This window comes from Amblyraja radiata, chromosome 19, assembly GCF_010909765.2.
Source record: "Amblyraja radiata isolate CabotCenter1 chromosome 19, sAmbRad1.1.pri, whole genome shotgun sequence".
NCBI lineage: Eukaryota > Metazoa > Chordata > Chondrichthyes > Rajiformes > Rajidae > Amblyraja > Amblyraja radiata.
In genome coordinates, this window is record NC_045974.1 from 9,126,785 (window position 1) to 9,147,482 (window position 20,698).

General features: G+C 45.7%; 1 protein-coding gene across 6 annotated transcripts in view; it reads right to left on the bottom strand.

Annotated features, from left to right (window-relative positions):
• cadps2 (calcium dependent secretion activator 2) overlaps positions 1 to 20,698 on the bottom strand; it is a 393,466-nt gene that overhangs the window by 258,977 nt on the left and 113,791 nt on the right. For all 6 annotated transcript variants that reach the window (XM_033037622.1, XM_033037627.1, XM_033037625.1 and 3 more), the window contains exon 4: positions 724 to 804. In XM_033037622.1, coding sequence (XP_032893513.1) covers positions 724 to 804 — 81 coding nt within the window. The remainder of the gene's footprint in view (positions 1 to 723; positions 805 to 20,698) is intronic.

Consider the following 20,698-nt stretch of genomic DNA (forward strand, 5'->3'; position numbering starts at 1 on the left):
TTATTATTAAAACACATTTAACATGAAGATGAAGCAAATTGTTACAATCCTTTAGAACTCTCTTCAAAAAGTGGCGGATTCTTTCAATATTTTTCAGGCGAAGCTGACGAGGTATTTGATAGCAAATGTGGTGAAAGATTGTGATGGGGAGAGAGGAATGTAGACTTAATGTGGACTCAGTTCTAAGTGTTTCATTGTCCTATACAGGAACGCATGACAATAAATTCACTGAACTTGAAGTGAACAGTGAAGGGCCCAAACGCCTTCTCCGACTAATCTGTGCATTTGCGACTATCTACCACATTGGAGACCCTCGAACTACCTTTGATCGGACTTTACTGCACTTTATCCTTTACTAAGCGCTATTCACGTTATTCTGTGTATCTGTACACTGTGAATGGCTCGATGGTGATCATGTATTGTCTTCCCGCTGACTGATTAACGCACGACAAAAGCTTTTCACTGTACACGTGACAATAAACTAAATGTGTAGGAAAGATCTGCAAATGCTGGCTTAAATCGAAGATAGACACGAAATGCTGGAGTAACTCAGCGGAACAGGCAGCATCTCTGGAGAGAAGGAATGGGTGACGTCAGTCTGAAGAAGGGTCTCGACCCGAAATGTCATCCATTCGCCATCCAAAACCGCACAGCATTTTGTGTCTATCTTTATTGACAATAAACTAAACTATTTATCGATAATCATCGGCAGAGAAGACTTACCTTAGCCAGCTGCTCCGCCATTTGCAGCCTCCCGTCTAGTTCCCTGCGGATCTGAGCTGCTTGTTCGTCCGAGTTATCCAGCTACAAGGCAGAACACATCACGGGGGTCAGTGCGGAGAAAGGCAAAACGGTGCCGCTGCTGCTGCTAACTTGAACCACAATCAGGGAACGCTGAAAACACCCAGCAAACCAGTCGGCATCTGTTGGGAGTTACTTGACATGGCATCCACTGTTCTGCCTGCAATGTTCTGGCTACTAAAACTGTAACATCCAGCTTCAGGAACAACTTCATTCCTACAACCATCAGGTTATAAAACACTACAACCTCCAAATTAGCTGTGAACTACATAAACTTGAGGGCACTGGGTTTGTCTTTTTGCACTATTATTGTTTGTTTGTTTGTTCATGTGTGTGCTTGCATATATATACATATATATATGTGTGTGTGTGTGTGTGTGTGTGTGTGTGTGTGTGTGTGTGTGTGTGTGTGTGTGTGTGTGTGTGTGTGTGTGTGTGTGTGTGTCTATATCTATGGGTGTGGGTGTGTATGCGTATATATTTATATATACAGTATACTGTAGCGGCGCCTGCTAGCGCACGCAGAGATCGAACCCGGCGTTCGGAAGCCGCAGTCACGTGACTCGGGAGGAGCTGTTGTTTTCGTGCGGTTTTTCCCTTGCGCGCGTTAGTTCAGTGCTGACCACCGATGTGGCAAGACGTGTCTGTTAAACCTGTATGCTGCAACTTGAACTTTCGAATAAAGTATTGTTGAAAACTCCAGGAGTCGTTTATCAGACCACTAAAATACTGTATATGCACGCACACATTTTTTCTCATTTATTATATTGTTCACAGAGCATTATGTTTACATATTCTGTTGTGATGCTGCAAGTAAGAATTTCATCGTTCTATCTGGGACATGTGACAATAAAACATTCTTTACTCTTTTGACTATGAAAGGACGAGTCATTCAATAGTTTTTCGGCTCATCCCAGCGTTGGGATAAAAATAAACTCATCTCCAGCTGCTTCTGTTCCTGTGCCATTAAAAACTGCAGATTTAAGTTTCAGTTTTATAAATGAAAACCTGATAACCGTATGCAGCATTGAAAATACAGGTAGAACCTTCTTTTAATTCTAATCAATTGTTATTGCTGTCAAGAAAAAAAAGATAAGCACACACCTCAGTACTTTGCCATCTTTTTACAGACAAAGTCAAGACATAATCTGCCTGTTTTAGAAATTGTTAACTGTTAACAGATATGCCATTATAGCTAGGAAGCAACTGCAGATGCAGGTTTAAACCGAAGATAGACTCAAAAAGCTGGAGTAACTCAGCGGGACAGGCAGCATCTCTGGAGGGAAGGAATGGGTGATGTTTCAGGTCGAGACCCTTCTTCAGACTGACTGGAATAAAGTCGGATTATTTTAGTATAGATTCAGGTAGATGGATGTTTGATGGTCATTGGGCACTTGTTGGGCTGCAGGACCTGTTCCTATGCTCTATCTCTCTGCAAGGGCAGAACAGTGGCAGAGCAGTTGTGTTACTGCCTCACAGCGCCAGAGACCCGGGTTCGATCCTGACTACGGGTGCTGTTTGGACGGAGTTTGTACGTTCTCCCTGTGACAGCGTGGGTTTTCTCCAGTTGCTCTGGTTTCCTCTCACCAAAGATGGACAATTTTTTTCGGAATCGGAAATGTCCTCATTCTTCAGGGAACGGGGATTCCCCTCCGCCACCATAGATGAGGCTCGCACCAGGGTCTCATCCATACCCCGCAACACTGCTCTCTCTCCCCATCCCCGCACTCGCAACAAGGGCAGAGTCCCCCTAGTCCTCACCTTTCACCCCACCAGCCGGCAAATACAACAAATAATCCTCCGCCATTTCCGCCACCTCCAACGTGACCCCACCACTCGCCACATCTTCCCATCTCCCCCTATGTCTGCCTTCCGCAAAGACCGCTCTAACCGCAACTCCCTTGCCAATTCTTCCCTTCCTTCCCGTACCACCCCCTCCCCGGGCACTTTCCGTTGCAACCGCAAGAAATGCAACACCTGTCTCTTCACCTCCCCCCTCGACTCATTCAAGGACCCAAGCAGTCGTTCCAGGTGCGACAAAGGTTCACCTGTATCTCCTCCAACCTCATCTACTGCATCCGCTGCTATAGATGTCCGCTGATTTACATCGGGGAGACTAAGCGGAGGTTGGGCGATCGTTTCGCCGAACACCTCCGCTCAGTCCGCAATAACCTACCTGAACTCCCAGTGGCTCAGCACTTCAACTCCCCCTCCCATTCCCAATCCGACCTCTCTGTCCTGGGTCTCCTCCATTGCCAGAGTGAGCAACACCGGAAATTGGAGGAACAGCACCTCATATTCCGCCTGGGTTGCTTGCGTCCGGATGGCATGAACGTTGAATTATCCCAGTTTTGCTAGCCCTTGCTGTCTCCTCCCCTTCCTTAACCCTCGAGCTGTCTCCTCCCATCCATCCGCCCTCGGGCTCCTCCTCCTCCCTTTTTCCTTCCTTCTCCCCCCCACCCCCCATCAGTCTGAAGAAGGGTTTTGGCCTGAAACGTCGCCTATTTCCTTCGCTCCATAGATGCTGCTGCATTCACTGAGTTCCTCCAGCATTTTTGTGTACCTTCGATCTTCCAGCATCTGCAGTTCCTTCTTGAACAATTTTTTTACTTTGTTTGGCTTTGGTAAGAATTGTAAATTGTTCCCAGTGTGTGAGATAGTATGAGTGTACATGGTGATCTCTGGTCTGTGTGGACTCGGTGGGCTGAAGGGTCAGTTTCCACGCTGTATCTCTAACTAAACTAAACTAAACTCTATAATTGCTCAGCTTAGACCCTGAATATTGATTCAGCAATACTTTGAAATTAGACAGATATTCCAAACTCCAGTCAAACTTTTTTCCTTGATACAATTTCTGTTACTTCTCATCAGACATTCCATTTGAAGGTCTTCACAATGCCGTGACCAAATGCTTTTTCATTGAATTCTTTGAGAGATCAAAGTCGATACCAGTTACTAAAGCACACATTTATGTCTATGAAAAAGCCTTTAGCACAGTTTGTAAAAAGAAACAGGATGCGTTCACAGATCAAAGGGGCTATTTGCAGGGGAAATCTCTGCAACAACATTGGTGTTGTGTTTTCTAATTAACTGTTTCAAATCAAACCTTCCCATAATTATACTGGGCATGTGTTAAGTCATTGTTGTAAGAGCTAATCTCTTTCTCAGAAAGAATATTCTTTTAAAATACAATCAAGACAAAGAAACATAGAAAATAGGTGCAGGAGTAGGTTATTCGGCTCTTTGAGCTTGCACCGCCATTCAATATGATCATGGCTGATCATCTAAAATCAGTACCCCGCTCCTGCTTTTTCCCCACAGCCCTTGATTCTTTTAGCACTCAGAGCTAAATCTAACTCTTTCTTGATAACATCCAGTGAATTGGCCTCCACTGCATTCTACTGTGGGGGGACGTTCATGTTGAATCCTATAGTGTATTGTGTCTTTTTTTTCTTCTTTTTTATTGTATATGGATGTATGGGAATCTAATTTTCTTTCTCTGTAAAGCACGTGATTTGATTTAGAAAGTGCTATATAAATAAAAATTACTTACTTACTTCTGTGGCAGAGAATTACACAGATTCACAATGCTCTGGGTGAAAAGGTTTTTCCTCATCTCAGTCCTAAATGGCCGACCCTTTATTCTTAAACTGTGACCCCTGGCTCTGGACTCCCCCAACACCGGGAACATTTTTCCTGCATTTAGCCTGTCCAATCCTTTAAGAATTTTATATGATTCCATCAGATCCCCTCTCATCCTTCTAAATTCCAATGTATACAAGCCCAGTCGAACCATTCTTTCATCATATGTCAAGTATGGTTAGTGTTTTAATTATACATTTGAAAAAAAATTGCGGACATGAAATGTTCCTTAGCACAGTGGGATGTGTGATACCTGACTTATCTTTGCAGCTTAGGGGAATGTAATTTCATAATACATTCATGGGCATTCAAACCTGACTTGTTTTGACATCGGCGAGACCAAATGTAGACTGGACGATCGTTTCGATGAACACCTTCGCTCAGTCCACCTGAATCTTCCTGATCTCCACGTTGCTAAACACTTTAATTCTCCTTCCTTCCCATACACAGACCTTTCTGTCCTAGTGAGGCTAAACGCAAATTGGAGCAAAAACATCTCATATTTCGCTCGGGCAGCTTACAGCCCGATGATATGAATATTTTTTTCTCTAACTTCAAGTAACCCCAGCACTCCTTCTCTCTGTCTCTCCCCCACCCAAGTCGCACCAGCTTCTCATTTTCATCCAACAAACAGCTAACAATGGCCTTTTTCTTTTGTCATCATTACTTTTTTGCATATCTTTCATTCATTGTTCTTTATCTCTCTACATCATTGTCTATATCTTTACGTTCCCTTATTCCTAACTATTCTGTAGAAGAAGTCTCGACACGAATCATCACCCATTCCTACTCTCCAGAGATGCTGCCTGTCCCGCTGAGTTACTCCAGCTTTTTGTGTCTTATCTTTTGTTTGGACACTTCATCCTCTCACTCCCACTATTAGAGCAGATGCAGTTGCCCAAGAACGCAGCTTAATGGTTTTTTTGCCAATTTTTGTGATGGCATCCAGATGCCAGAGCTGTAGGGTGTAGCAGGGCGGCACGGTGGCGCAGTGGCAGAGTTACTGCCTTACAGTGCCAGTGACCCAGGTTCGATCCTGACTATGTGCTGTCTGTACGGAGTTTGTACATTCTCCCCGTGACCTGTGTGGGTTTTCTCAGGGTGCTCCTGTTTCCTCCCACACTCCAAAGGTGTGTGGGTTTGTAGGTTAATTGGTAGTCGGTAAAAATTGTAAATAATCCCTTGTGTAGCATTGTGTAATGGACAGAGTGATCGCTGGTCGGCGCAGACTCGGTGGGTCGAAGGGCTTTTTTCCATGATGTATCCCTAAAGTCTAAAGACCATGTTCCTCTAAACAAGAACAGGTTTCAGTCTCTCATTGTTTTGAACTCAGCTTTTACTCAACGTTTCTACATTTTCATGCCAAAATGTATTGACTTGGCATTTTGCCACATTATATTCCATCCGCTATATCTTCGCCCATTCTTTAGCCCATTTATGTCCCATCCAACCTTCTCTGCATCCACTTCATGACCGACATTGGTGGTAAGTATGGTATCGTCATTCAAATTGTGCACTTTCTCCTCAAATCCCCATGGAAACAGGTTAGTTTGGAGCAGGAATATCCTTGAGACGTTCGAAAATCAGATGCACTCCTTCTGTTTTATGCTTTCATAGACTCATAGTCAAAGAGTGATACAGAGTGAAAATAAGTCCCTCAGCCCAACTTGCCCACACCGGCCAACATGTCCCAGTCCCACCTAACCTCGTTTGGCCCATATCCCTCCAAACCTGTCCTATCCATGTACCTGTCTAACTGTTTCTTAAACGTTGGGATAGTCCCAGCCTCGCCTACCGCCTCTGGTAGCTCGTTCCATACACCCACCACCCTTTGTGTGAAAAATGTTACCCCTTGGGCTCCTATTAAATCTTTTCCCCTTCACCTTAAACCTGTGTCCTCTGGTCCTCGATTGACCTACTCTGGACAAGAGACTCTGTACATCTATCCAATCTATTCCTGTCGTGATTTTATACTCCTCTATAAGATCATCCCTCATCCACCTGCGCTCCAAGGAATAGAATCCCAGCCTATTCAACCTCTCCCTATTGCCATTCGCAATGTGCGTCTTATCCCCTAATCCCCCTGGAAACAGTTAAGCCTGGAGCAGGAACATCCTTGAGACCTTGCAAACCAGATGCACTCCTTCTGTTTTACCATTTCACAAAGCGTCTCTCCTTTTCTTTGCGCTTCTGGAATGGTGAACCATGTTGTGTGTCAAGGCAATCTCCCCGTGATAACCGAGGCAAGCTGGACATTTTGACGAGTTTCAATAAAAAGGCCACTTTAATGATGTGTAATCCGTTCCATCCGCCTCATGGCAAAACAATCACCCATCGGTGCTCGGAGCAAACATACTCCACATCTTGCCTCATCCCACACACCCTATAAATGCATCGCTAGCCTTCATGAGGAGTTCATTCCTCATTTGGTACCTGGTTACCGTTCATTTTTGCCTCGTTCTCCTGAGGAACATTGCGCAACGTGAATAATGGTGTTTATATGCAGATTCTTGCAGGAGTAAACAGCACAGATGTGAACCGGAGTGTTAATGAGCATCAAGGGTCCACTGTGGTCTGATGATCATCCGTTTCCATTCCCTCCCAGCAATTAAGCTTCACTAAAGAAACTGACCTCCAGGGCATTCTGAAGAAGGGTCTCGACCCGAAATGTTGCCTATTTCCTTCGCTCCATAGATGCTGCCTCACCCGCTGAGTTTCTCCAGCATTTTTGTCTACCTTCCGGGGCATTAAATGCTTGTCTGAGAAATCGTGTGAACATTCAACTATGACCCTGGACTGAAACAAATCTAAATGTCTACAATGATGTGTGAAATTTAAAGATTTCAGAAAACAATAAGTCACGGATATTATTTGCAAAGATTTATTCTCCTTTGTTTTAGTTCAGTTTAGTTTAGAGATACAGCGTGGAAACAGGACCTTCGGCCCACCGAGTCCGCGCCGACCAGCGATCCCTGCACATCAACACTATCCTACATACAGTAGGGTCAGTGTACAATTCTTACCCAGGCCAACAAACCTGTACGTTCTTGGAGTGTGGGAGGAAACCGGAGATCCCGGAGAAAACCCTCGCAGGTCACGGGGAGAACGTACAAACTCCGTACAGACAAGCACCGGTAGTCAGGATTGGACCCGGAGCTCTGGCGCTGTAAGGACGAAAGTCTACTGTGTGGGAAACTTTGTGTGGGAAGTAACTGCAGATGCTGGTTTAAACAGAAGATAAAACACAAAGTACCGGAGTAACTCAGCAGGTCAGGCAGCATTTCTGGAGAAAAGGAATGGGTGACGTTTGGGTCAGGACCTTTCTTAAGATACTCCTTTGTTTATACCTTCTCAAATCCCATTCCCTTTCTCCCAATATGATCTTTTTTTCTCAGTTTCTTTGACCAGCCTCTTGTTGGTTTGTTCTGGTTTTTGGAGATGCCCGTGACAATGTTCTTTGTCTAGTTTTAGTTTTTAGTTTAGATTTAGAGATACAGTGTGCAAACAGTACCTTCGGCTCATTGTAATCCCATACACTATAAATCTATGCTGCACACTGGGACAAACTGATAGAAGCCAATTAACCTACAAATCTGCACGCCTTTGGAATGTGGGAAGAAACCGGAGCGCCCGGAGAAAACCCACATGGTCATAGCGAGAACGTGCAAACTCCGTACAGAGAGCCATCCATGGCCAGGATCGAATCCGGGTCTCTGGTGCTGTAGTGCAATAACTCTACCCAGGTGCCACAGTGCCATTCAAAGTTGTGAATTATATTTAACACCACTGACTAAATACCACAGCATTGTGAAATATTTAGATTATTTTTAAAGCCGGCATTTTGTCAGGAATCTAGTCCCATCTGCTAGCTCAGGCATAAACCAACATTTATGTGGGTGCAGGTGTTAAATATTTATAGTGGCGCATCAATCATCCATCAGACTTAAGTGACAAACAATTTATTTTGGAATAAGGTTATTATTCAACATATGAAATGATAATTTCTGGTTAGCCCTGAAACATACAGAATGTAACTGTCATCTATGTATCTCCCAACTGAGTAGCTCAATTTATCAATGAATTTGAAACCCACACGAATTCTGAAACATTCCATACGTGGTAGGAAAACTGTCACCAATATATCAGAGATAGGGTACAGCATCGAACATGTGTGAAATATAGCTAAAATAAATCACATGTATGTTATATTGCTTCAGTTACAAGGACAGGGTGGCCTGGTGGCGCAGCAGTAGAGTTGCTGCCTTACAGCGCTTGCAGCATCGGAGACCCGGGTTCGATCCCGACTACGGGTGCTGTTTGCACGTTCTCCCCGTGACAGCGTGGGTTTTCTCCGAGATCTTCGGTTTCCTCCCACACTCCAAAGACGTACAGGTTTGTAGTTTAATTGATTGGTGTATGTGTAAATTGTCCCTAGTTTGTGTTGGATAGTGTTAATGTGCGGGGATCACTGGTCGGTGTGGACTCGATGGGCCGAAGGGCCTGTTTCCGCGCTGTATCTCTAAACTACACTAAACTAAATTAAAGACAGATTAACAACTTTGTCACTGAAAACTAAAATATAAATTGTTTTCAAACAAACAAATCTTAGTTCTATTAAAATTAATTCTGTTAAACTTCATTCAAAAGGTAACATACTGAGAGATTCCAAAGCATTTCACGTTTCGTGTACTTGTCCAATTCTTTACAGTATGGGCCTTTCACAAAGAAAATGGCACAAAGTGCTGGAGAAACTCAACGGGCCAGTCGGCATTGCTGTAGAACGTGGATGGATGATGTTTCAGGTTGGGCAGTCTGAAGCAGGGCCCCGTGCTGAAACGTCACCTATCCATGTTCTCCATCGATGCTGCCTGACCCGCTGAGTTACTCCAGCACTTTGTGTATTTTATTGTGAACCAGCATCTGTACTTCTATGTTTCCAGTCCATTCACGTACACTCATGGAGGAAGTGACCTTATACAGTGAAGCCAGAGTACTACAGGTGGAGATAAAACTGTGGATCTTTTGTGACTTTCATATGAAAGGCTAGCATTGTCTCCAATGTCTTCCAGACACCTAGTTTGAATAATGGAATCATAGCAACAGCCATCACTATGGCAGCATCCCAGTGTTTATTTCAGATTTCCAGCATCTCTATATTATTTTTATTTTCTTTGAATGCTCTGCAAATCATACATAGATAAAATCTGTTCAACTCAAGTACAATAGATAGAGCAAAGGGGAAATTACAGAGTGCAGAATATAGTTCTCAGCATTGTAGCGCATCAGTTCCACAGACAACGTTCCAACGTCCATATGTTTATGTCAAAGGAGTAGAATGAGGCCATTCGGCCCATTGAGTCTACTCTGCCATTCAATCATGGCTGATCTATCTTTCTCTCCCAACCCCATTCTCCTGCCTTCTACCCAGAACCCTTGACACCCTTTTGCCCCTGTCCCACTTAGGAAACCTGAACGGAAACCTCTGGAGACTTTGCGCCCCACCCAAGGTTTCCGTGCGGTTCCCGGAGGGTTTTTTGTCAGTCTCCCTACCTGCTTCCACTACCTGTAACCTCCAGCAACCACCTGCAACCTCCGGGAACTGCACGGAAACCTTGGGTGGGGCGCAAAGTCTCCAGAGGTTTCCGTTCGGGTTTCCTAAGTGGGACAGGAGCATTACTAATCAAGAATTTGCTCCACCTTAAAAATAGGGTCGATCCTGACAGAGTTTGCACGTTCTCCCTGTGACCACGTGGGTTTTCCCCAGGAGCTCTGGTTTCCTCCCACACTCCAGGGAATTGCAGGTTTGAAGGCTAATTGGCTTTCGGATAAATTGTAAATTGTCCCTGGTGTGTAGGATAGCACGATGGTACCGGAATCGCTGGCTGGTGCGGACATGGTGGGCTGAAGAGCCCACGGAAAGGACTGACAGATTGATAGCTCTTTCTCGATTTGGTTTCCGTGCTGTAGTGGGACGACAGATGGCACAATGGGCTAAGTGTTCGGCTGGCAACCGGAAGGTAGCCGGTTCGAATCCCGCTTGGAGTGCATACTGTCGTTGTGTCCTTGGGCAAGACACTTCACCCACCTTTGCCTGTGTGTGAATGTGTGTGAGTGATTGGTGGTGGTCGGAGGGGCCGTAGGCGCAGATTGGCAGCCACGCTTCCGTCAGTCTGCCCCAGGGCAGCTGTGGCTACAGAAGTAGCTTACAACCACCGAGTGTGACTGAGGAGTGAATGAATAATGCGATGTAAAGCGCCTTGAGTATTAGAAAGGTGCTATATAAATCCCATCCATCATTATTATTATTATGAAAAGCAGTTCAACATCACTTGTGTGCCATAACATGACTTAAGATCATAAATTCATGTTCTAGGAACAGAATGAGGCCATTCGGCCCATCAAGTCTACTCCGCTATCCAATCATGGCCGATCTATCTTTCCCTCTCAACCCCATTCTCCTGCCTTCGCCCCATAGCACCTGACACCCGTACTAATCAAAATCTCATTCCTAATGCCCCTGTCCCACCTAGGTAACCTGAATGGAAACCTCTGGAGACTTTGCGCCCCACCCAAGGATTCCGTGCGGTTCCCGGAGGTTTTTGTCAGTCTCCCTACCTGCTTCCACTACCTGCAACCTCCGGCAACCACTTGCAACCTCCGGGAACTGCACGGAAACCTTGGGTGGGGCGCAAAGTCTCCAGAGGTTTCTGTTCAGGTTTCCTAAGTGGGACAGGGGCATAAGTGTTTCTGTTCGATAATCGCCACAAAGAGAATAAAAAACACAGCTGATTTTGCGGAACAGTGCAACCATCATCACCTCTTGTATAATTTGCATGTGCCATGCGTGATCTGTAGTGTAGTTACATAAAGATGCCAACAAATAAAAAGTCCATTGAAACAAACAGCTGGTGGCCTGGATTTGGAAAGCAAGAGAATCGTCAGAAATTCTACGTACAAAGGTGTCACAAATGGTGACATTTCACCAGGTTGTTGTTAGCATCATCCACAGTGTGAACACGCTGAGTTGCTGGCAAAGATCACGGAGCATGGCCCAGAATCAATGTGACACTGTACTGATCTCATCCATGTAAATCTGGCCCTTTGAGATCTTTTGACTTTGTTAAAAACAGCAAATCAGAAGCAATATTTTACCATGTATCTTTAACCGCGTATTTTTCTAATTATTTTAACAAAGCTGACACTCCGATTCTCCTGCAGAAGTTGCAAGTTTCAGAATCACACTTTCAGTCATTAAGCCTCTTTTCTTCTCATTATTTCTCAGGACGCTAATGTAACTAATGTGTTTTGTGCTATCCTTTCTGAGTGCAACACAATTAAGGATTTTGGGCGGCACTGTGGTGCAGCGTTAGAGTTGCTGCCTTACAGCGCCAGAGACCCCGGTTCGATCCAGACTGGGTGCTGTCTGTACGGAGTTTGCACATTCTCCCCGTGACCGCGTGGGCTTTCTCTGGGTGCTCCGGTTTCCTCCCACATTCCAAAGACGTGCAGGTTTGTAGGCTATTTGGCTTCTATATATTGTCCCTACGGTGTAGGATAGAACTATTATGTTGGTGATCGCCGGTCAGCGCGGACTCAGTGGTCAGAAGGGCCTGTTTCCACGCTGTATTTCCAAACTAAACAAAACTAAAAGCATGCAGGGAATGAACGGCTGATGGATGGTCGGCATGGAGGCAGTGGGCCAAAGGGCCTGCTTCATGCTGTACCTGTAAAACAAAACTACCGATCTGAACCTCTGAAAACATAGAAACATAGATGCAGGAGGAGGCCATTCGGCCCTTTGAGTCAGCACCGCCATTCATTGTGATCATGGCTGAATGTCCTCAATCAATAACCCGTGCCTGCCTTCTCCCCATATCCCTTGATTCCACTAGCCCCTAGAGCTCTATCTAACTCTCTCTTAAATCCATCCAGTGACTTGGCCTCCACTGCCCTCTGTGGAAAGGGAATTCCACAAATTCACAACTCTCTGGGTGAAAACGTTTTTTCTAACCTCAGTCTTCCTCTTTATTCTAAGACTGTGGCCCCTGGTTCTGGACTCGCCCAACATTGGGAGCATTTTTCCCGCATCTAGCTTGCCCAGTCCTTTTATAATTTTATATGTTTCTATAAGATCCCCCTCATCCTTCTAAACTCCAGTGAATACAAGCCTAGTCTTTTCAATCTTCAGTCCTCATGGTGAATGCATTCACTCCTTAAGGGCAAATTTCACCGCCATGCCCATTGATACAAATACATCGATAGATGCTCCTGAACACATCATCAGTGATGTAACCTGGGGTCATTGGGTGTTTCGGGTCTTTCAACATCAGACACCCTCACCCAGGCGACCCAGCCGTGGTTGATCAGCCCACGACTTGTGTTCAGGTGGCATTCGCTCCTCCCCATGGACCTCCTCTCCTGATCCAGAGCCATCTCGAGGCCTTCTCCGCTGCCTCTGTGGTGTTCTTGATGGCCTTTCTCCTCGCCACTCCGTTTATGCCCAGTGCACTCAAGGCTTTGGAGAGCGATTGCCCTGCAAAACCTCTGCAGCCAACCTCGATGGGCATACACCTTGCCTTCCAGCCCTGCTTGCGGCAGTCTATGACCAGCTCTTCATACATGGCCACCTTCCTCTCGTGGGCCTCCTCCAGATGGTCCTCCCACGGCACAGTCAATTCCAACAAGACAAGTGTATTAGCAGAGAGGAACAACCGCCTGGGTTTCCTCCGGGTGCTCCGGTTTCCTCCCACGCACAAGACGTACAGGCTTGTAGGATAATTGGCTTCAGGAAAATTGTGAACTGCCCCTAGTGTGTGTGTGTGTGTGTGTGTGTGGGATGGTGTTAGCGTGCGGGGATCGCTCTGTCAGCGCGGACTCGGTGGACCAAAGGGCCTGTGTCCGCGATGTATCTCTAAAACGAAAACTGAGAAAAACTAAAGAAACCATATGCAAAGACAAAGCTTCAGAACTGGGCAACAAACTCACAATTTGCTAAGAAGCAGGAAGGTTCTCTGATCCTCAGCTGTCTGTATCATTCAGAAACATGGAGCTACTGACAGGAAGTAGTGGAAAGCCACCATTCCAGGCAAGAAATTTGCAGGAGACCGTTGGAGTCTCTTCAAAGATGTTCTCAAGATCTTCTCGAAGAAGTCTCTTGCCCAGAGTTGGGGAATCGAGGACCAGAGGACATAGGTTTAAGGTGATGGGGAAAGGATTTAATAGGAATCGGAGGGGTATCTTTTTCACACAAAGGCTGGTGGGTGTATGGATCGAGCTGCCAGAGGAGGCTGGGACTATCCCAACATTTAAGAAACAGTTAGACAGGTACATGGATAGGACAGGTTTGGAGCGATATGGACCAAGCGCAGGCAGGTGGGACTCGCGTCGTTTGGGCAAGTTATGACAATCCCCAGGGCACACAGCATAAGCGGAGACCCACAGCCATCAGTTCAATGTCCGGGCCACACACACGCTCCTCCACCGTGATGTGAGCAGACTTGTACCGACCGCTGTCACTCTCTCTGCAGTCCCTGTCCGCCCAAACAGTCAGAAAGCCGCCCACACTCGCACTAGACTCCGGGATGTCCTCATGGAGCCATGTCCCCGCAAACATCGGGATCACTGCACTCGTGGCATTCCCTCCAAGTCCTCACCAGTGCAGGCAGCACCTCCATCTTGTTTTTTGGCAACCTCACATTCCCCACTGTGATGGAAGGAAAATAACATTTACCTTCTTCCCCCTTTTCTCCCACGGTCTACTAACCATATGACGGTGTATGAAGAGTCCGATAAAGGCTCTACATCCACCCTCAAACCCACAGAACTGGCGCTACCTAATATGACCACCAGGTAGCAGTCACAATGAATGACTCCAATGATATCAGCAAAGAGCGGGAAGCATAATATCACAGCTATTAATATTGAGTATCCATTGTAATGTAATTGAGTTACAAGAGGCGACAAAAGTAACCAGATAAAGTTGAGAATCCTCAAACAAGGCCTGGAAGATAATATTTTCTTTGGATGTGCTGATCAACATTTGAAAGATGCGCTGGATTTAAGTTATTCTGACTGCCTTATCTGAAAGTGATTCATGAAGGCAAAATATGATAAAAATGGTGTGCAGAAATCATTCAACCACGTCTCCTGAAGGCTGTAGCTAATAAGAAAATGGGGGAATAATTGGATTTGCAGCTCTCAGCATTGCTATCTGCAAAGAGATGATCAATTTATAAGAATTGTCCACCTTTTTTGTATTTTATAGCCACGCAACCTTAGGCCCAGACAATAAATCACAAATGTCTCAAATTCAGACAGAACTCCAGCGGAATCATGAACCAAGGTGCAGGGATCAAATTTGTGAGCTCCTTAAATTAATGTTCAGAATTCAAAACCATCGCACAGACTCAGACAAATGCAACTGAGGAATCTATTAAGCTGAGACATCGCCAGTGAAACATATCTTAAGGCAATCAAATCCACAAGACATATTAAACTAAGATATGGAAATCAAATGCATAAAACCCAGGTATTAACAACCTGCATTCATCATAGTTGCTTCTATTTTGTTTGCAAGATTTGTTTGATTTTGGACTTTTTACAGGTACATATAAGAGCCTTCGGCAACAAAGATGGGACAAAAAGACAAAACTAAAATACCCATTAAAGAAACATTTATTATTCTTTACAGGAAATATCCCAATTCTGCATCCTCCCATTGTCTGGAAAGCAACATCAAGCATATCATGATCACAGCTATAAATTGATCATTTAGGGTATGGTAGGGTGGCGCGATGGCACAGCTGGTCGAGCCACTGCCTCAAGGGCCTGTCCCACGAGCATGCGACCTGCATGCGGCAAGCGCGACCAAACCGGAAGCGGGGGCCGCGCGGAGGTAGAGTGATCCCCGTACAGGGCCGGTCCCACCAGCATGTGCATGCATGCGGTGAGCACGACCAAACCGGAAGCGGGGGCCGCGCGGAGGTCAAGTGAGTGACGTGAAGTTCGAGCGAAGTCCGCGGGAGGTTCGCGCGTGACGTACAGCGTCAAGACGCTGCATACGGCGTCGAGACGCTGTGCACGCCCGTCGAGGCGGTGCGTACGGCGTCGAGGCGGCTGCGGGCCAGCAGGCAGTTGCCGCGCGGAATTTTTGAACGCGGTCAGTTTTTCGGAGCCCCGCGCGATGTCGGGACCAGCTCCGCACAACTCCATACGGCTCCGGCGATCGAAGTGGGACCGGCCCCGCGAGGCTGTATGGCTCAAGCGACCACGTTAGATCGCGCTTGCCGCATGCAGTCGCATGCTCGTGGGACAGGCCCTTCACAGCGCCAGAGACCCGGGTTTGATCCCGATCTCGGGTGCTGTCAGTGTGGAATTTGTACGTTCTCCCTGTGGCAGCGTGCCTTTACTCCAGGAGCTCTGGTTTCCTGCCACATCCCACATCTACAGGGAATGGGCGAGCCAGGATCTCAAAGAGTTTGTGTTGACTTAACATGGACATGCAGGGAATGGAGTGCTCAAAGGATAGACACAAAGCGCTGGAGCAACTCAGCTGTTCAGGTAGCATCTCTGGAGTAAAAAGATGGGTGACTTTTCAGGGTCGGAACCCTTCTTCAGACTGAATGTAGAGTGGCGGGGGGAACAGGCGGCAGGAAAAGGCCAGAACAAATCGGGGCCGGCAACAGATGAAAGAGGAAGGGTCGTCTTCTTTCTTGTCCTTATACTATATACAGTAGTGGCTCGCCACTGTTGTACACATCGTTGCGCTATTGAAGTGCACAAGGTCTGCAGTAGTACATGGATTATCCAGCAATGGGCATCACAGTAGGTGTTGCATTGTCTGGGTCTGTGTGCCACAGTCGCAGGTTGTTGTACCCTCGATGTAGCCCCATTTGTGCATTGTCACCCCTGACGGCCCGACCCCGGTTCGCAGTCGATTGAGACATCTCCAGTTCAGCCAGTATTCATCAACACCTGGGGAAGAGGTGATAATGAAGGGATATGGGGATGCGAACAGTGGAACTAGTAGAACGACTAGGGTGGAGGAGGACGGGAGACACGGAATGCAGGGGTTATTTGAAATTTGGGAAATCAACGTTCATACCACTGGGCTGTAAGCTGCCCAAGCGAAATATAAGGTGCTGTTCCTCCAATTTATAATTTTCTGAAGAAATGGTCAAACCTGAAACGTCACCCATCCATTTTCCCCAGAGATGCTGCCTGACCTGCTGAGTTACTCCAGCACTTTGTCTCTCCCTTCAGTGTAAGCCAGCATCTGCAGTTCCTTCCTACACATCACTGAGTACTCAAAGGACCCGGTTCCCATTGCTGCCATTCTGATCTTCTGATTCCACAGTTCTTGCAAGTTTGAAGGAATTAAAATCTGTCTGGGAAACACTTACCTCTCACAAAGAAGCAGATCACATTTGAAGATAGGAAGCCAGACTAAGATGCACAGCTTCTAATAGCCAATGGCATTTGGCTGGAGTTTATATTCTCTGATAAGCTTCAGTGTGAGCCATGCAGCGATCAGTGATAATAGAGCATATCGGGACTCTCACACACAACTCATTGCCACTGTAGTTTAGTTTTCAGCATAAGAGCTTTGCAAGCTTCATCCTGTGCTGCCAGATAATGGCGAACCAAACCAACATACAATACAATACAATACAATACCTTTTATTGTCATTTGAACCTCACATGAGTTTCAAACGAAATTTGGTTTCTGCAGCCATACAAAAAAAGAACCAAGACACACACCAACACAATTCAATTCACATAAACATCCATCACAGTGAGTCCTCCTCACTGTGATGGAAGGCAAAACTTAAACATATCTCTCCCCTGCACTCCCCTCTCCCCCCCATGTCAGAGTCAAAGACAGAGTCAAAATACCTTTCCAGCTTCAAATACAGCAGGAAATCAAACTGGGACCCACCTCCAACATGTCCCTGTGTGCAGGAAGGAACTGCAGATAAACACAAACCAAAGATAAATGCAAAAAGTTGGCGTAACTCAGCGAGTCAGGCAGCATCTCTGGAGAAAAGGAATAGGTGACGTTTCGGGTTGAGACCCTTGCTTAGTCTGAAGACGAGTCCCGACCCAGTCTTTCCGCTGACTGGTTAGCATGCAACAAAAGCGCTTCTCCCTGTACCTTGGATCACGTGACCACGGAGGTAGTTGAGGCTGGGACTGTCCCAACTTTTCAGAAGCAGTTAGACAGGTTCATGGATAGGACAGGATTTGAGGGATATGGATCAAATGCTGGCAGGTGGGACTAGTGTAGCTGGGACGTGTTGGCCAGTGTAGGCAAGTTGGGTATGTGTGTGTGTGCGTGTGTATATATATGTGTGTATATGTGTGTATGTGTGTGTATATATATATACACACACGTATACACTAAACTATTTTTTCTCTCTCATTTAATATATTGTTTACAGAGTACTATGCGTACATATTCGGTTGTGCTGCTGAAAGTAAGAATCTCATTGTTCTATCTGCAACATATGACAATGAAATACTCTTGACTCTAGGCTGAAGAAGGGTCTCGACCCAAAACATCACCCATTCCTCTCCAGAGATGATGCCTGGCCCGCTGAGTTCCTCCAGCACTTTGTGTCTACTCTTGACTCTTGACTCTCTCTTGAAGTGACAAAGACAGATTGAGTCATTCAGAAAAAACATTGACGGCAGACAAATTACTGGAAACAAATTTTTGTGGGAAAACAAATCAAGTTTGAGAGCAGCAGAGGTTAGAGTCAAGGGTGGGGGGACATGGATCTGTCAATGGAAAGTCATGTTTGACCATCTGGTGACTGGGTTTATTGCGGAGGCAATGAGAAGCATGATATTTGTGAAGCGTGTTCATGTGATATTTCAGAAAGACGCTTGGCAAAATGCCCATGGCAGATTGATGCGTATAGAAAAAGCTCATGGGATCAAAAGTACAGTGACAAGTTGGGTTAAAGTGGGTGAGGGGTGATCTTAGAGAGGTGTGCAAAATCATGAGAGGAAGAGAGTGGGTCTACGCACAGTCTCTTGCCCAGAGTAAGGGAATCGAGAACCAGAGGGCACAGGTTTGTGAGCGGGGTTTAATAGGAACCTGAGGGGTAACCTTTTCACGCTAAGGGTGGTGGGTGTATGGAACGAGCTGCCAGTAGGATATGGAGGCAACATTTAGACAGGTACATGGATGAGGGTCAAATACGTGCAGGTGGGACTAGTGTAGATGGGACATGTTGGCTGGTGTGGGCAAGCTGGGTTGAAGGGCCTGTTTCCACGCTGTATCACTCTATGACTCTAAAGATTTTGTACCTGTTGTTCCGAAAGAATAGATTGCACAGATTTTGATTTTGAGGGTTAAAAAATATTAAATATTTCAAACAGTAACTTGCACAGAGAGGACGAACTAAAAGGTAGCATAAAAGCCTAGATAAAATAGAGCCCAGGTTCTTAAAATATATAAGGGAGGAAAGAACGAAGGCTCTATCTAGATTAAAAATTGTCTCAATGGGGTGAACAAAAGGAAGTTATATATGGGAGTTTTAGTGACGGGGTCTGGCTCAAAGCAGTGGGAATCTTCAGGGGTCAATACCAGTCCCCTTGCTTTTCAGAATTTATATTACTGACTTGAACAAATGCAGGGACTATTATGAAGGATTTTCCCAATGGTCCAGTGGTTCTTTATTGTCGCTTGGGCAAGGCACGGTGAGATTATTTCGCACAACCACAAATGCACGGTTGCCACCATTTTGCCGCTGCTCAAACAAAAAAGAAAAAAGACGTTGACTTTGGAATTTTTCTTTTTTGCAGATGTAAGTGAACATATTAGGAACCCTTCGCCTCCCAAGTGAATATTTGGAGTCCTTTACTCCACCCTTCCCTCTCCCCTATGGAAGCAGAAGCCAGATCATTAGAAATATTTAAGGTGTCAGGGGACGTGGGGAGAAGTCAGGAGAATGGGATTAGGAGGCAGAGATGGCAGAGTAGACTCGATGGGCCAAATGGCCTAATTCTACCCCTATAACTTGTGAACTTGCGAACTAGAATAGGTACAGAACTTGGTGTCTTTATTGATTGTGAAGATAGAAGTTCTAGGCAGTAGGGTTCAGGAGAAGGGGGAGGGAGGGGGTTGAGGAAAGTAAGGGGGAGGGTTTTGGGGGAGAATGGAGAGTGTGAAGGTAGTTGTTTCTGGGTTTGTTAATTGTGTTCATTGTGTCTAAATCTGCGCCTACCGCTTGATCAGAAAACTGGCTCCAAATCCCATCCATTCTTTGCTTTCAATGCTTCTCTGCCTGCCGTCTTATATTATTTTACCAGTAAATCTGGCACTTCAGCCTCTGCAGTTTTTCTTTAGTTTAAAAAATAATCTAAAATGGATTTAAAACATCTATCCCCGTTATCATCAAGCAATCCCCACTCTAAGTAAAGCAAATGCAACATCTTCACATGCTAGTAATTTTCTTCGGTACACTTGTGAGAAACTTCACACCCTTCATATAGTGCTGTGGGAAAGGTCCTCAGCAAGTTCAAATTGGTGTGTTATTCAGACGAAGCCTAATACCGATAACAAAGTATTAATAAAGACCAGCACTCGGTGTGCATTATTAACTGTGCTATTAATCGGTGCTACCATGTTCCTGCCCACCTCCAATTTTCCGCCAAATGGTGGTCCGGTAACTCCTTTCATCGGGTCAGATTTTTCCGCCAGTGGCAGAGGCTCTGGAACCCCGTCCCGGCTGGGGCCAGCAGATCCGCTCCCATTGCCGACTTCCGAGGCCGACTCTGCCGACCAGTATCTCGGCTCCACAAGGCCGCCCCCCTCTGTTGGTCCGGCATAACGAATAATCCAGTCAGGCTCTGGAACCAACGGCGTCAGAAATATGATGGTGGACCTGCACCGAGATTTGTTTCACTAATTTCCAAAGGGCTTCTGATATGTTTTATTACTATCTAGGCCTCTACACTCTGTTATTCAATATGATCATTGCAAATCTATTCTAGCATCAATACATTTTCAGTGTTAATTTCCTGAAGCCTTCAATACCTCCATCTTCCAAATATTTATCTATCTTTACCTTAAATATATATCTAATGATTGGCCTTCACTGCCCTGGGGGCACTGATGATCCCAAAGATTCACTTCCATTTGAAAGTAAAGAAAACTCTATGCAATTCTGCTTTAAATATCCGGCCCCTTATCTCATGGCTATGTCATCTTGTTCGCGATCCTCCCCTGAATAGAAACATCTCATCA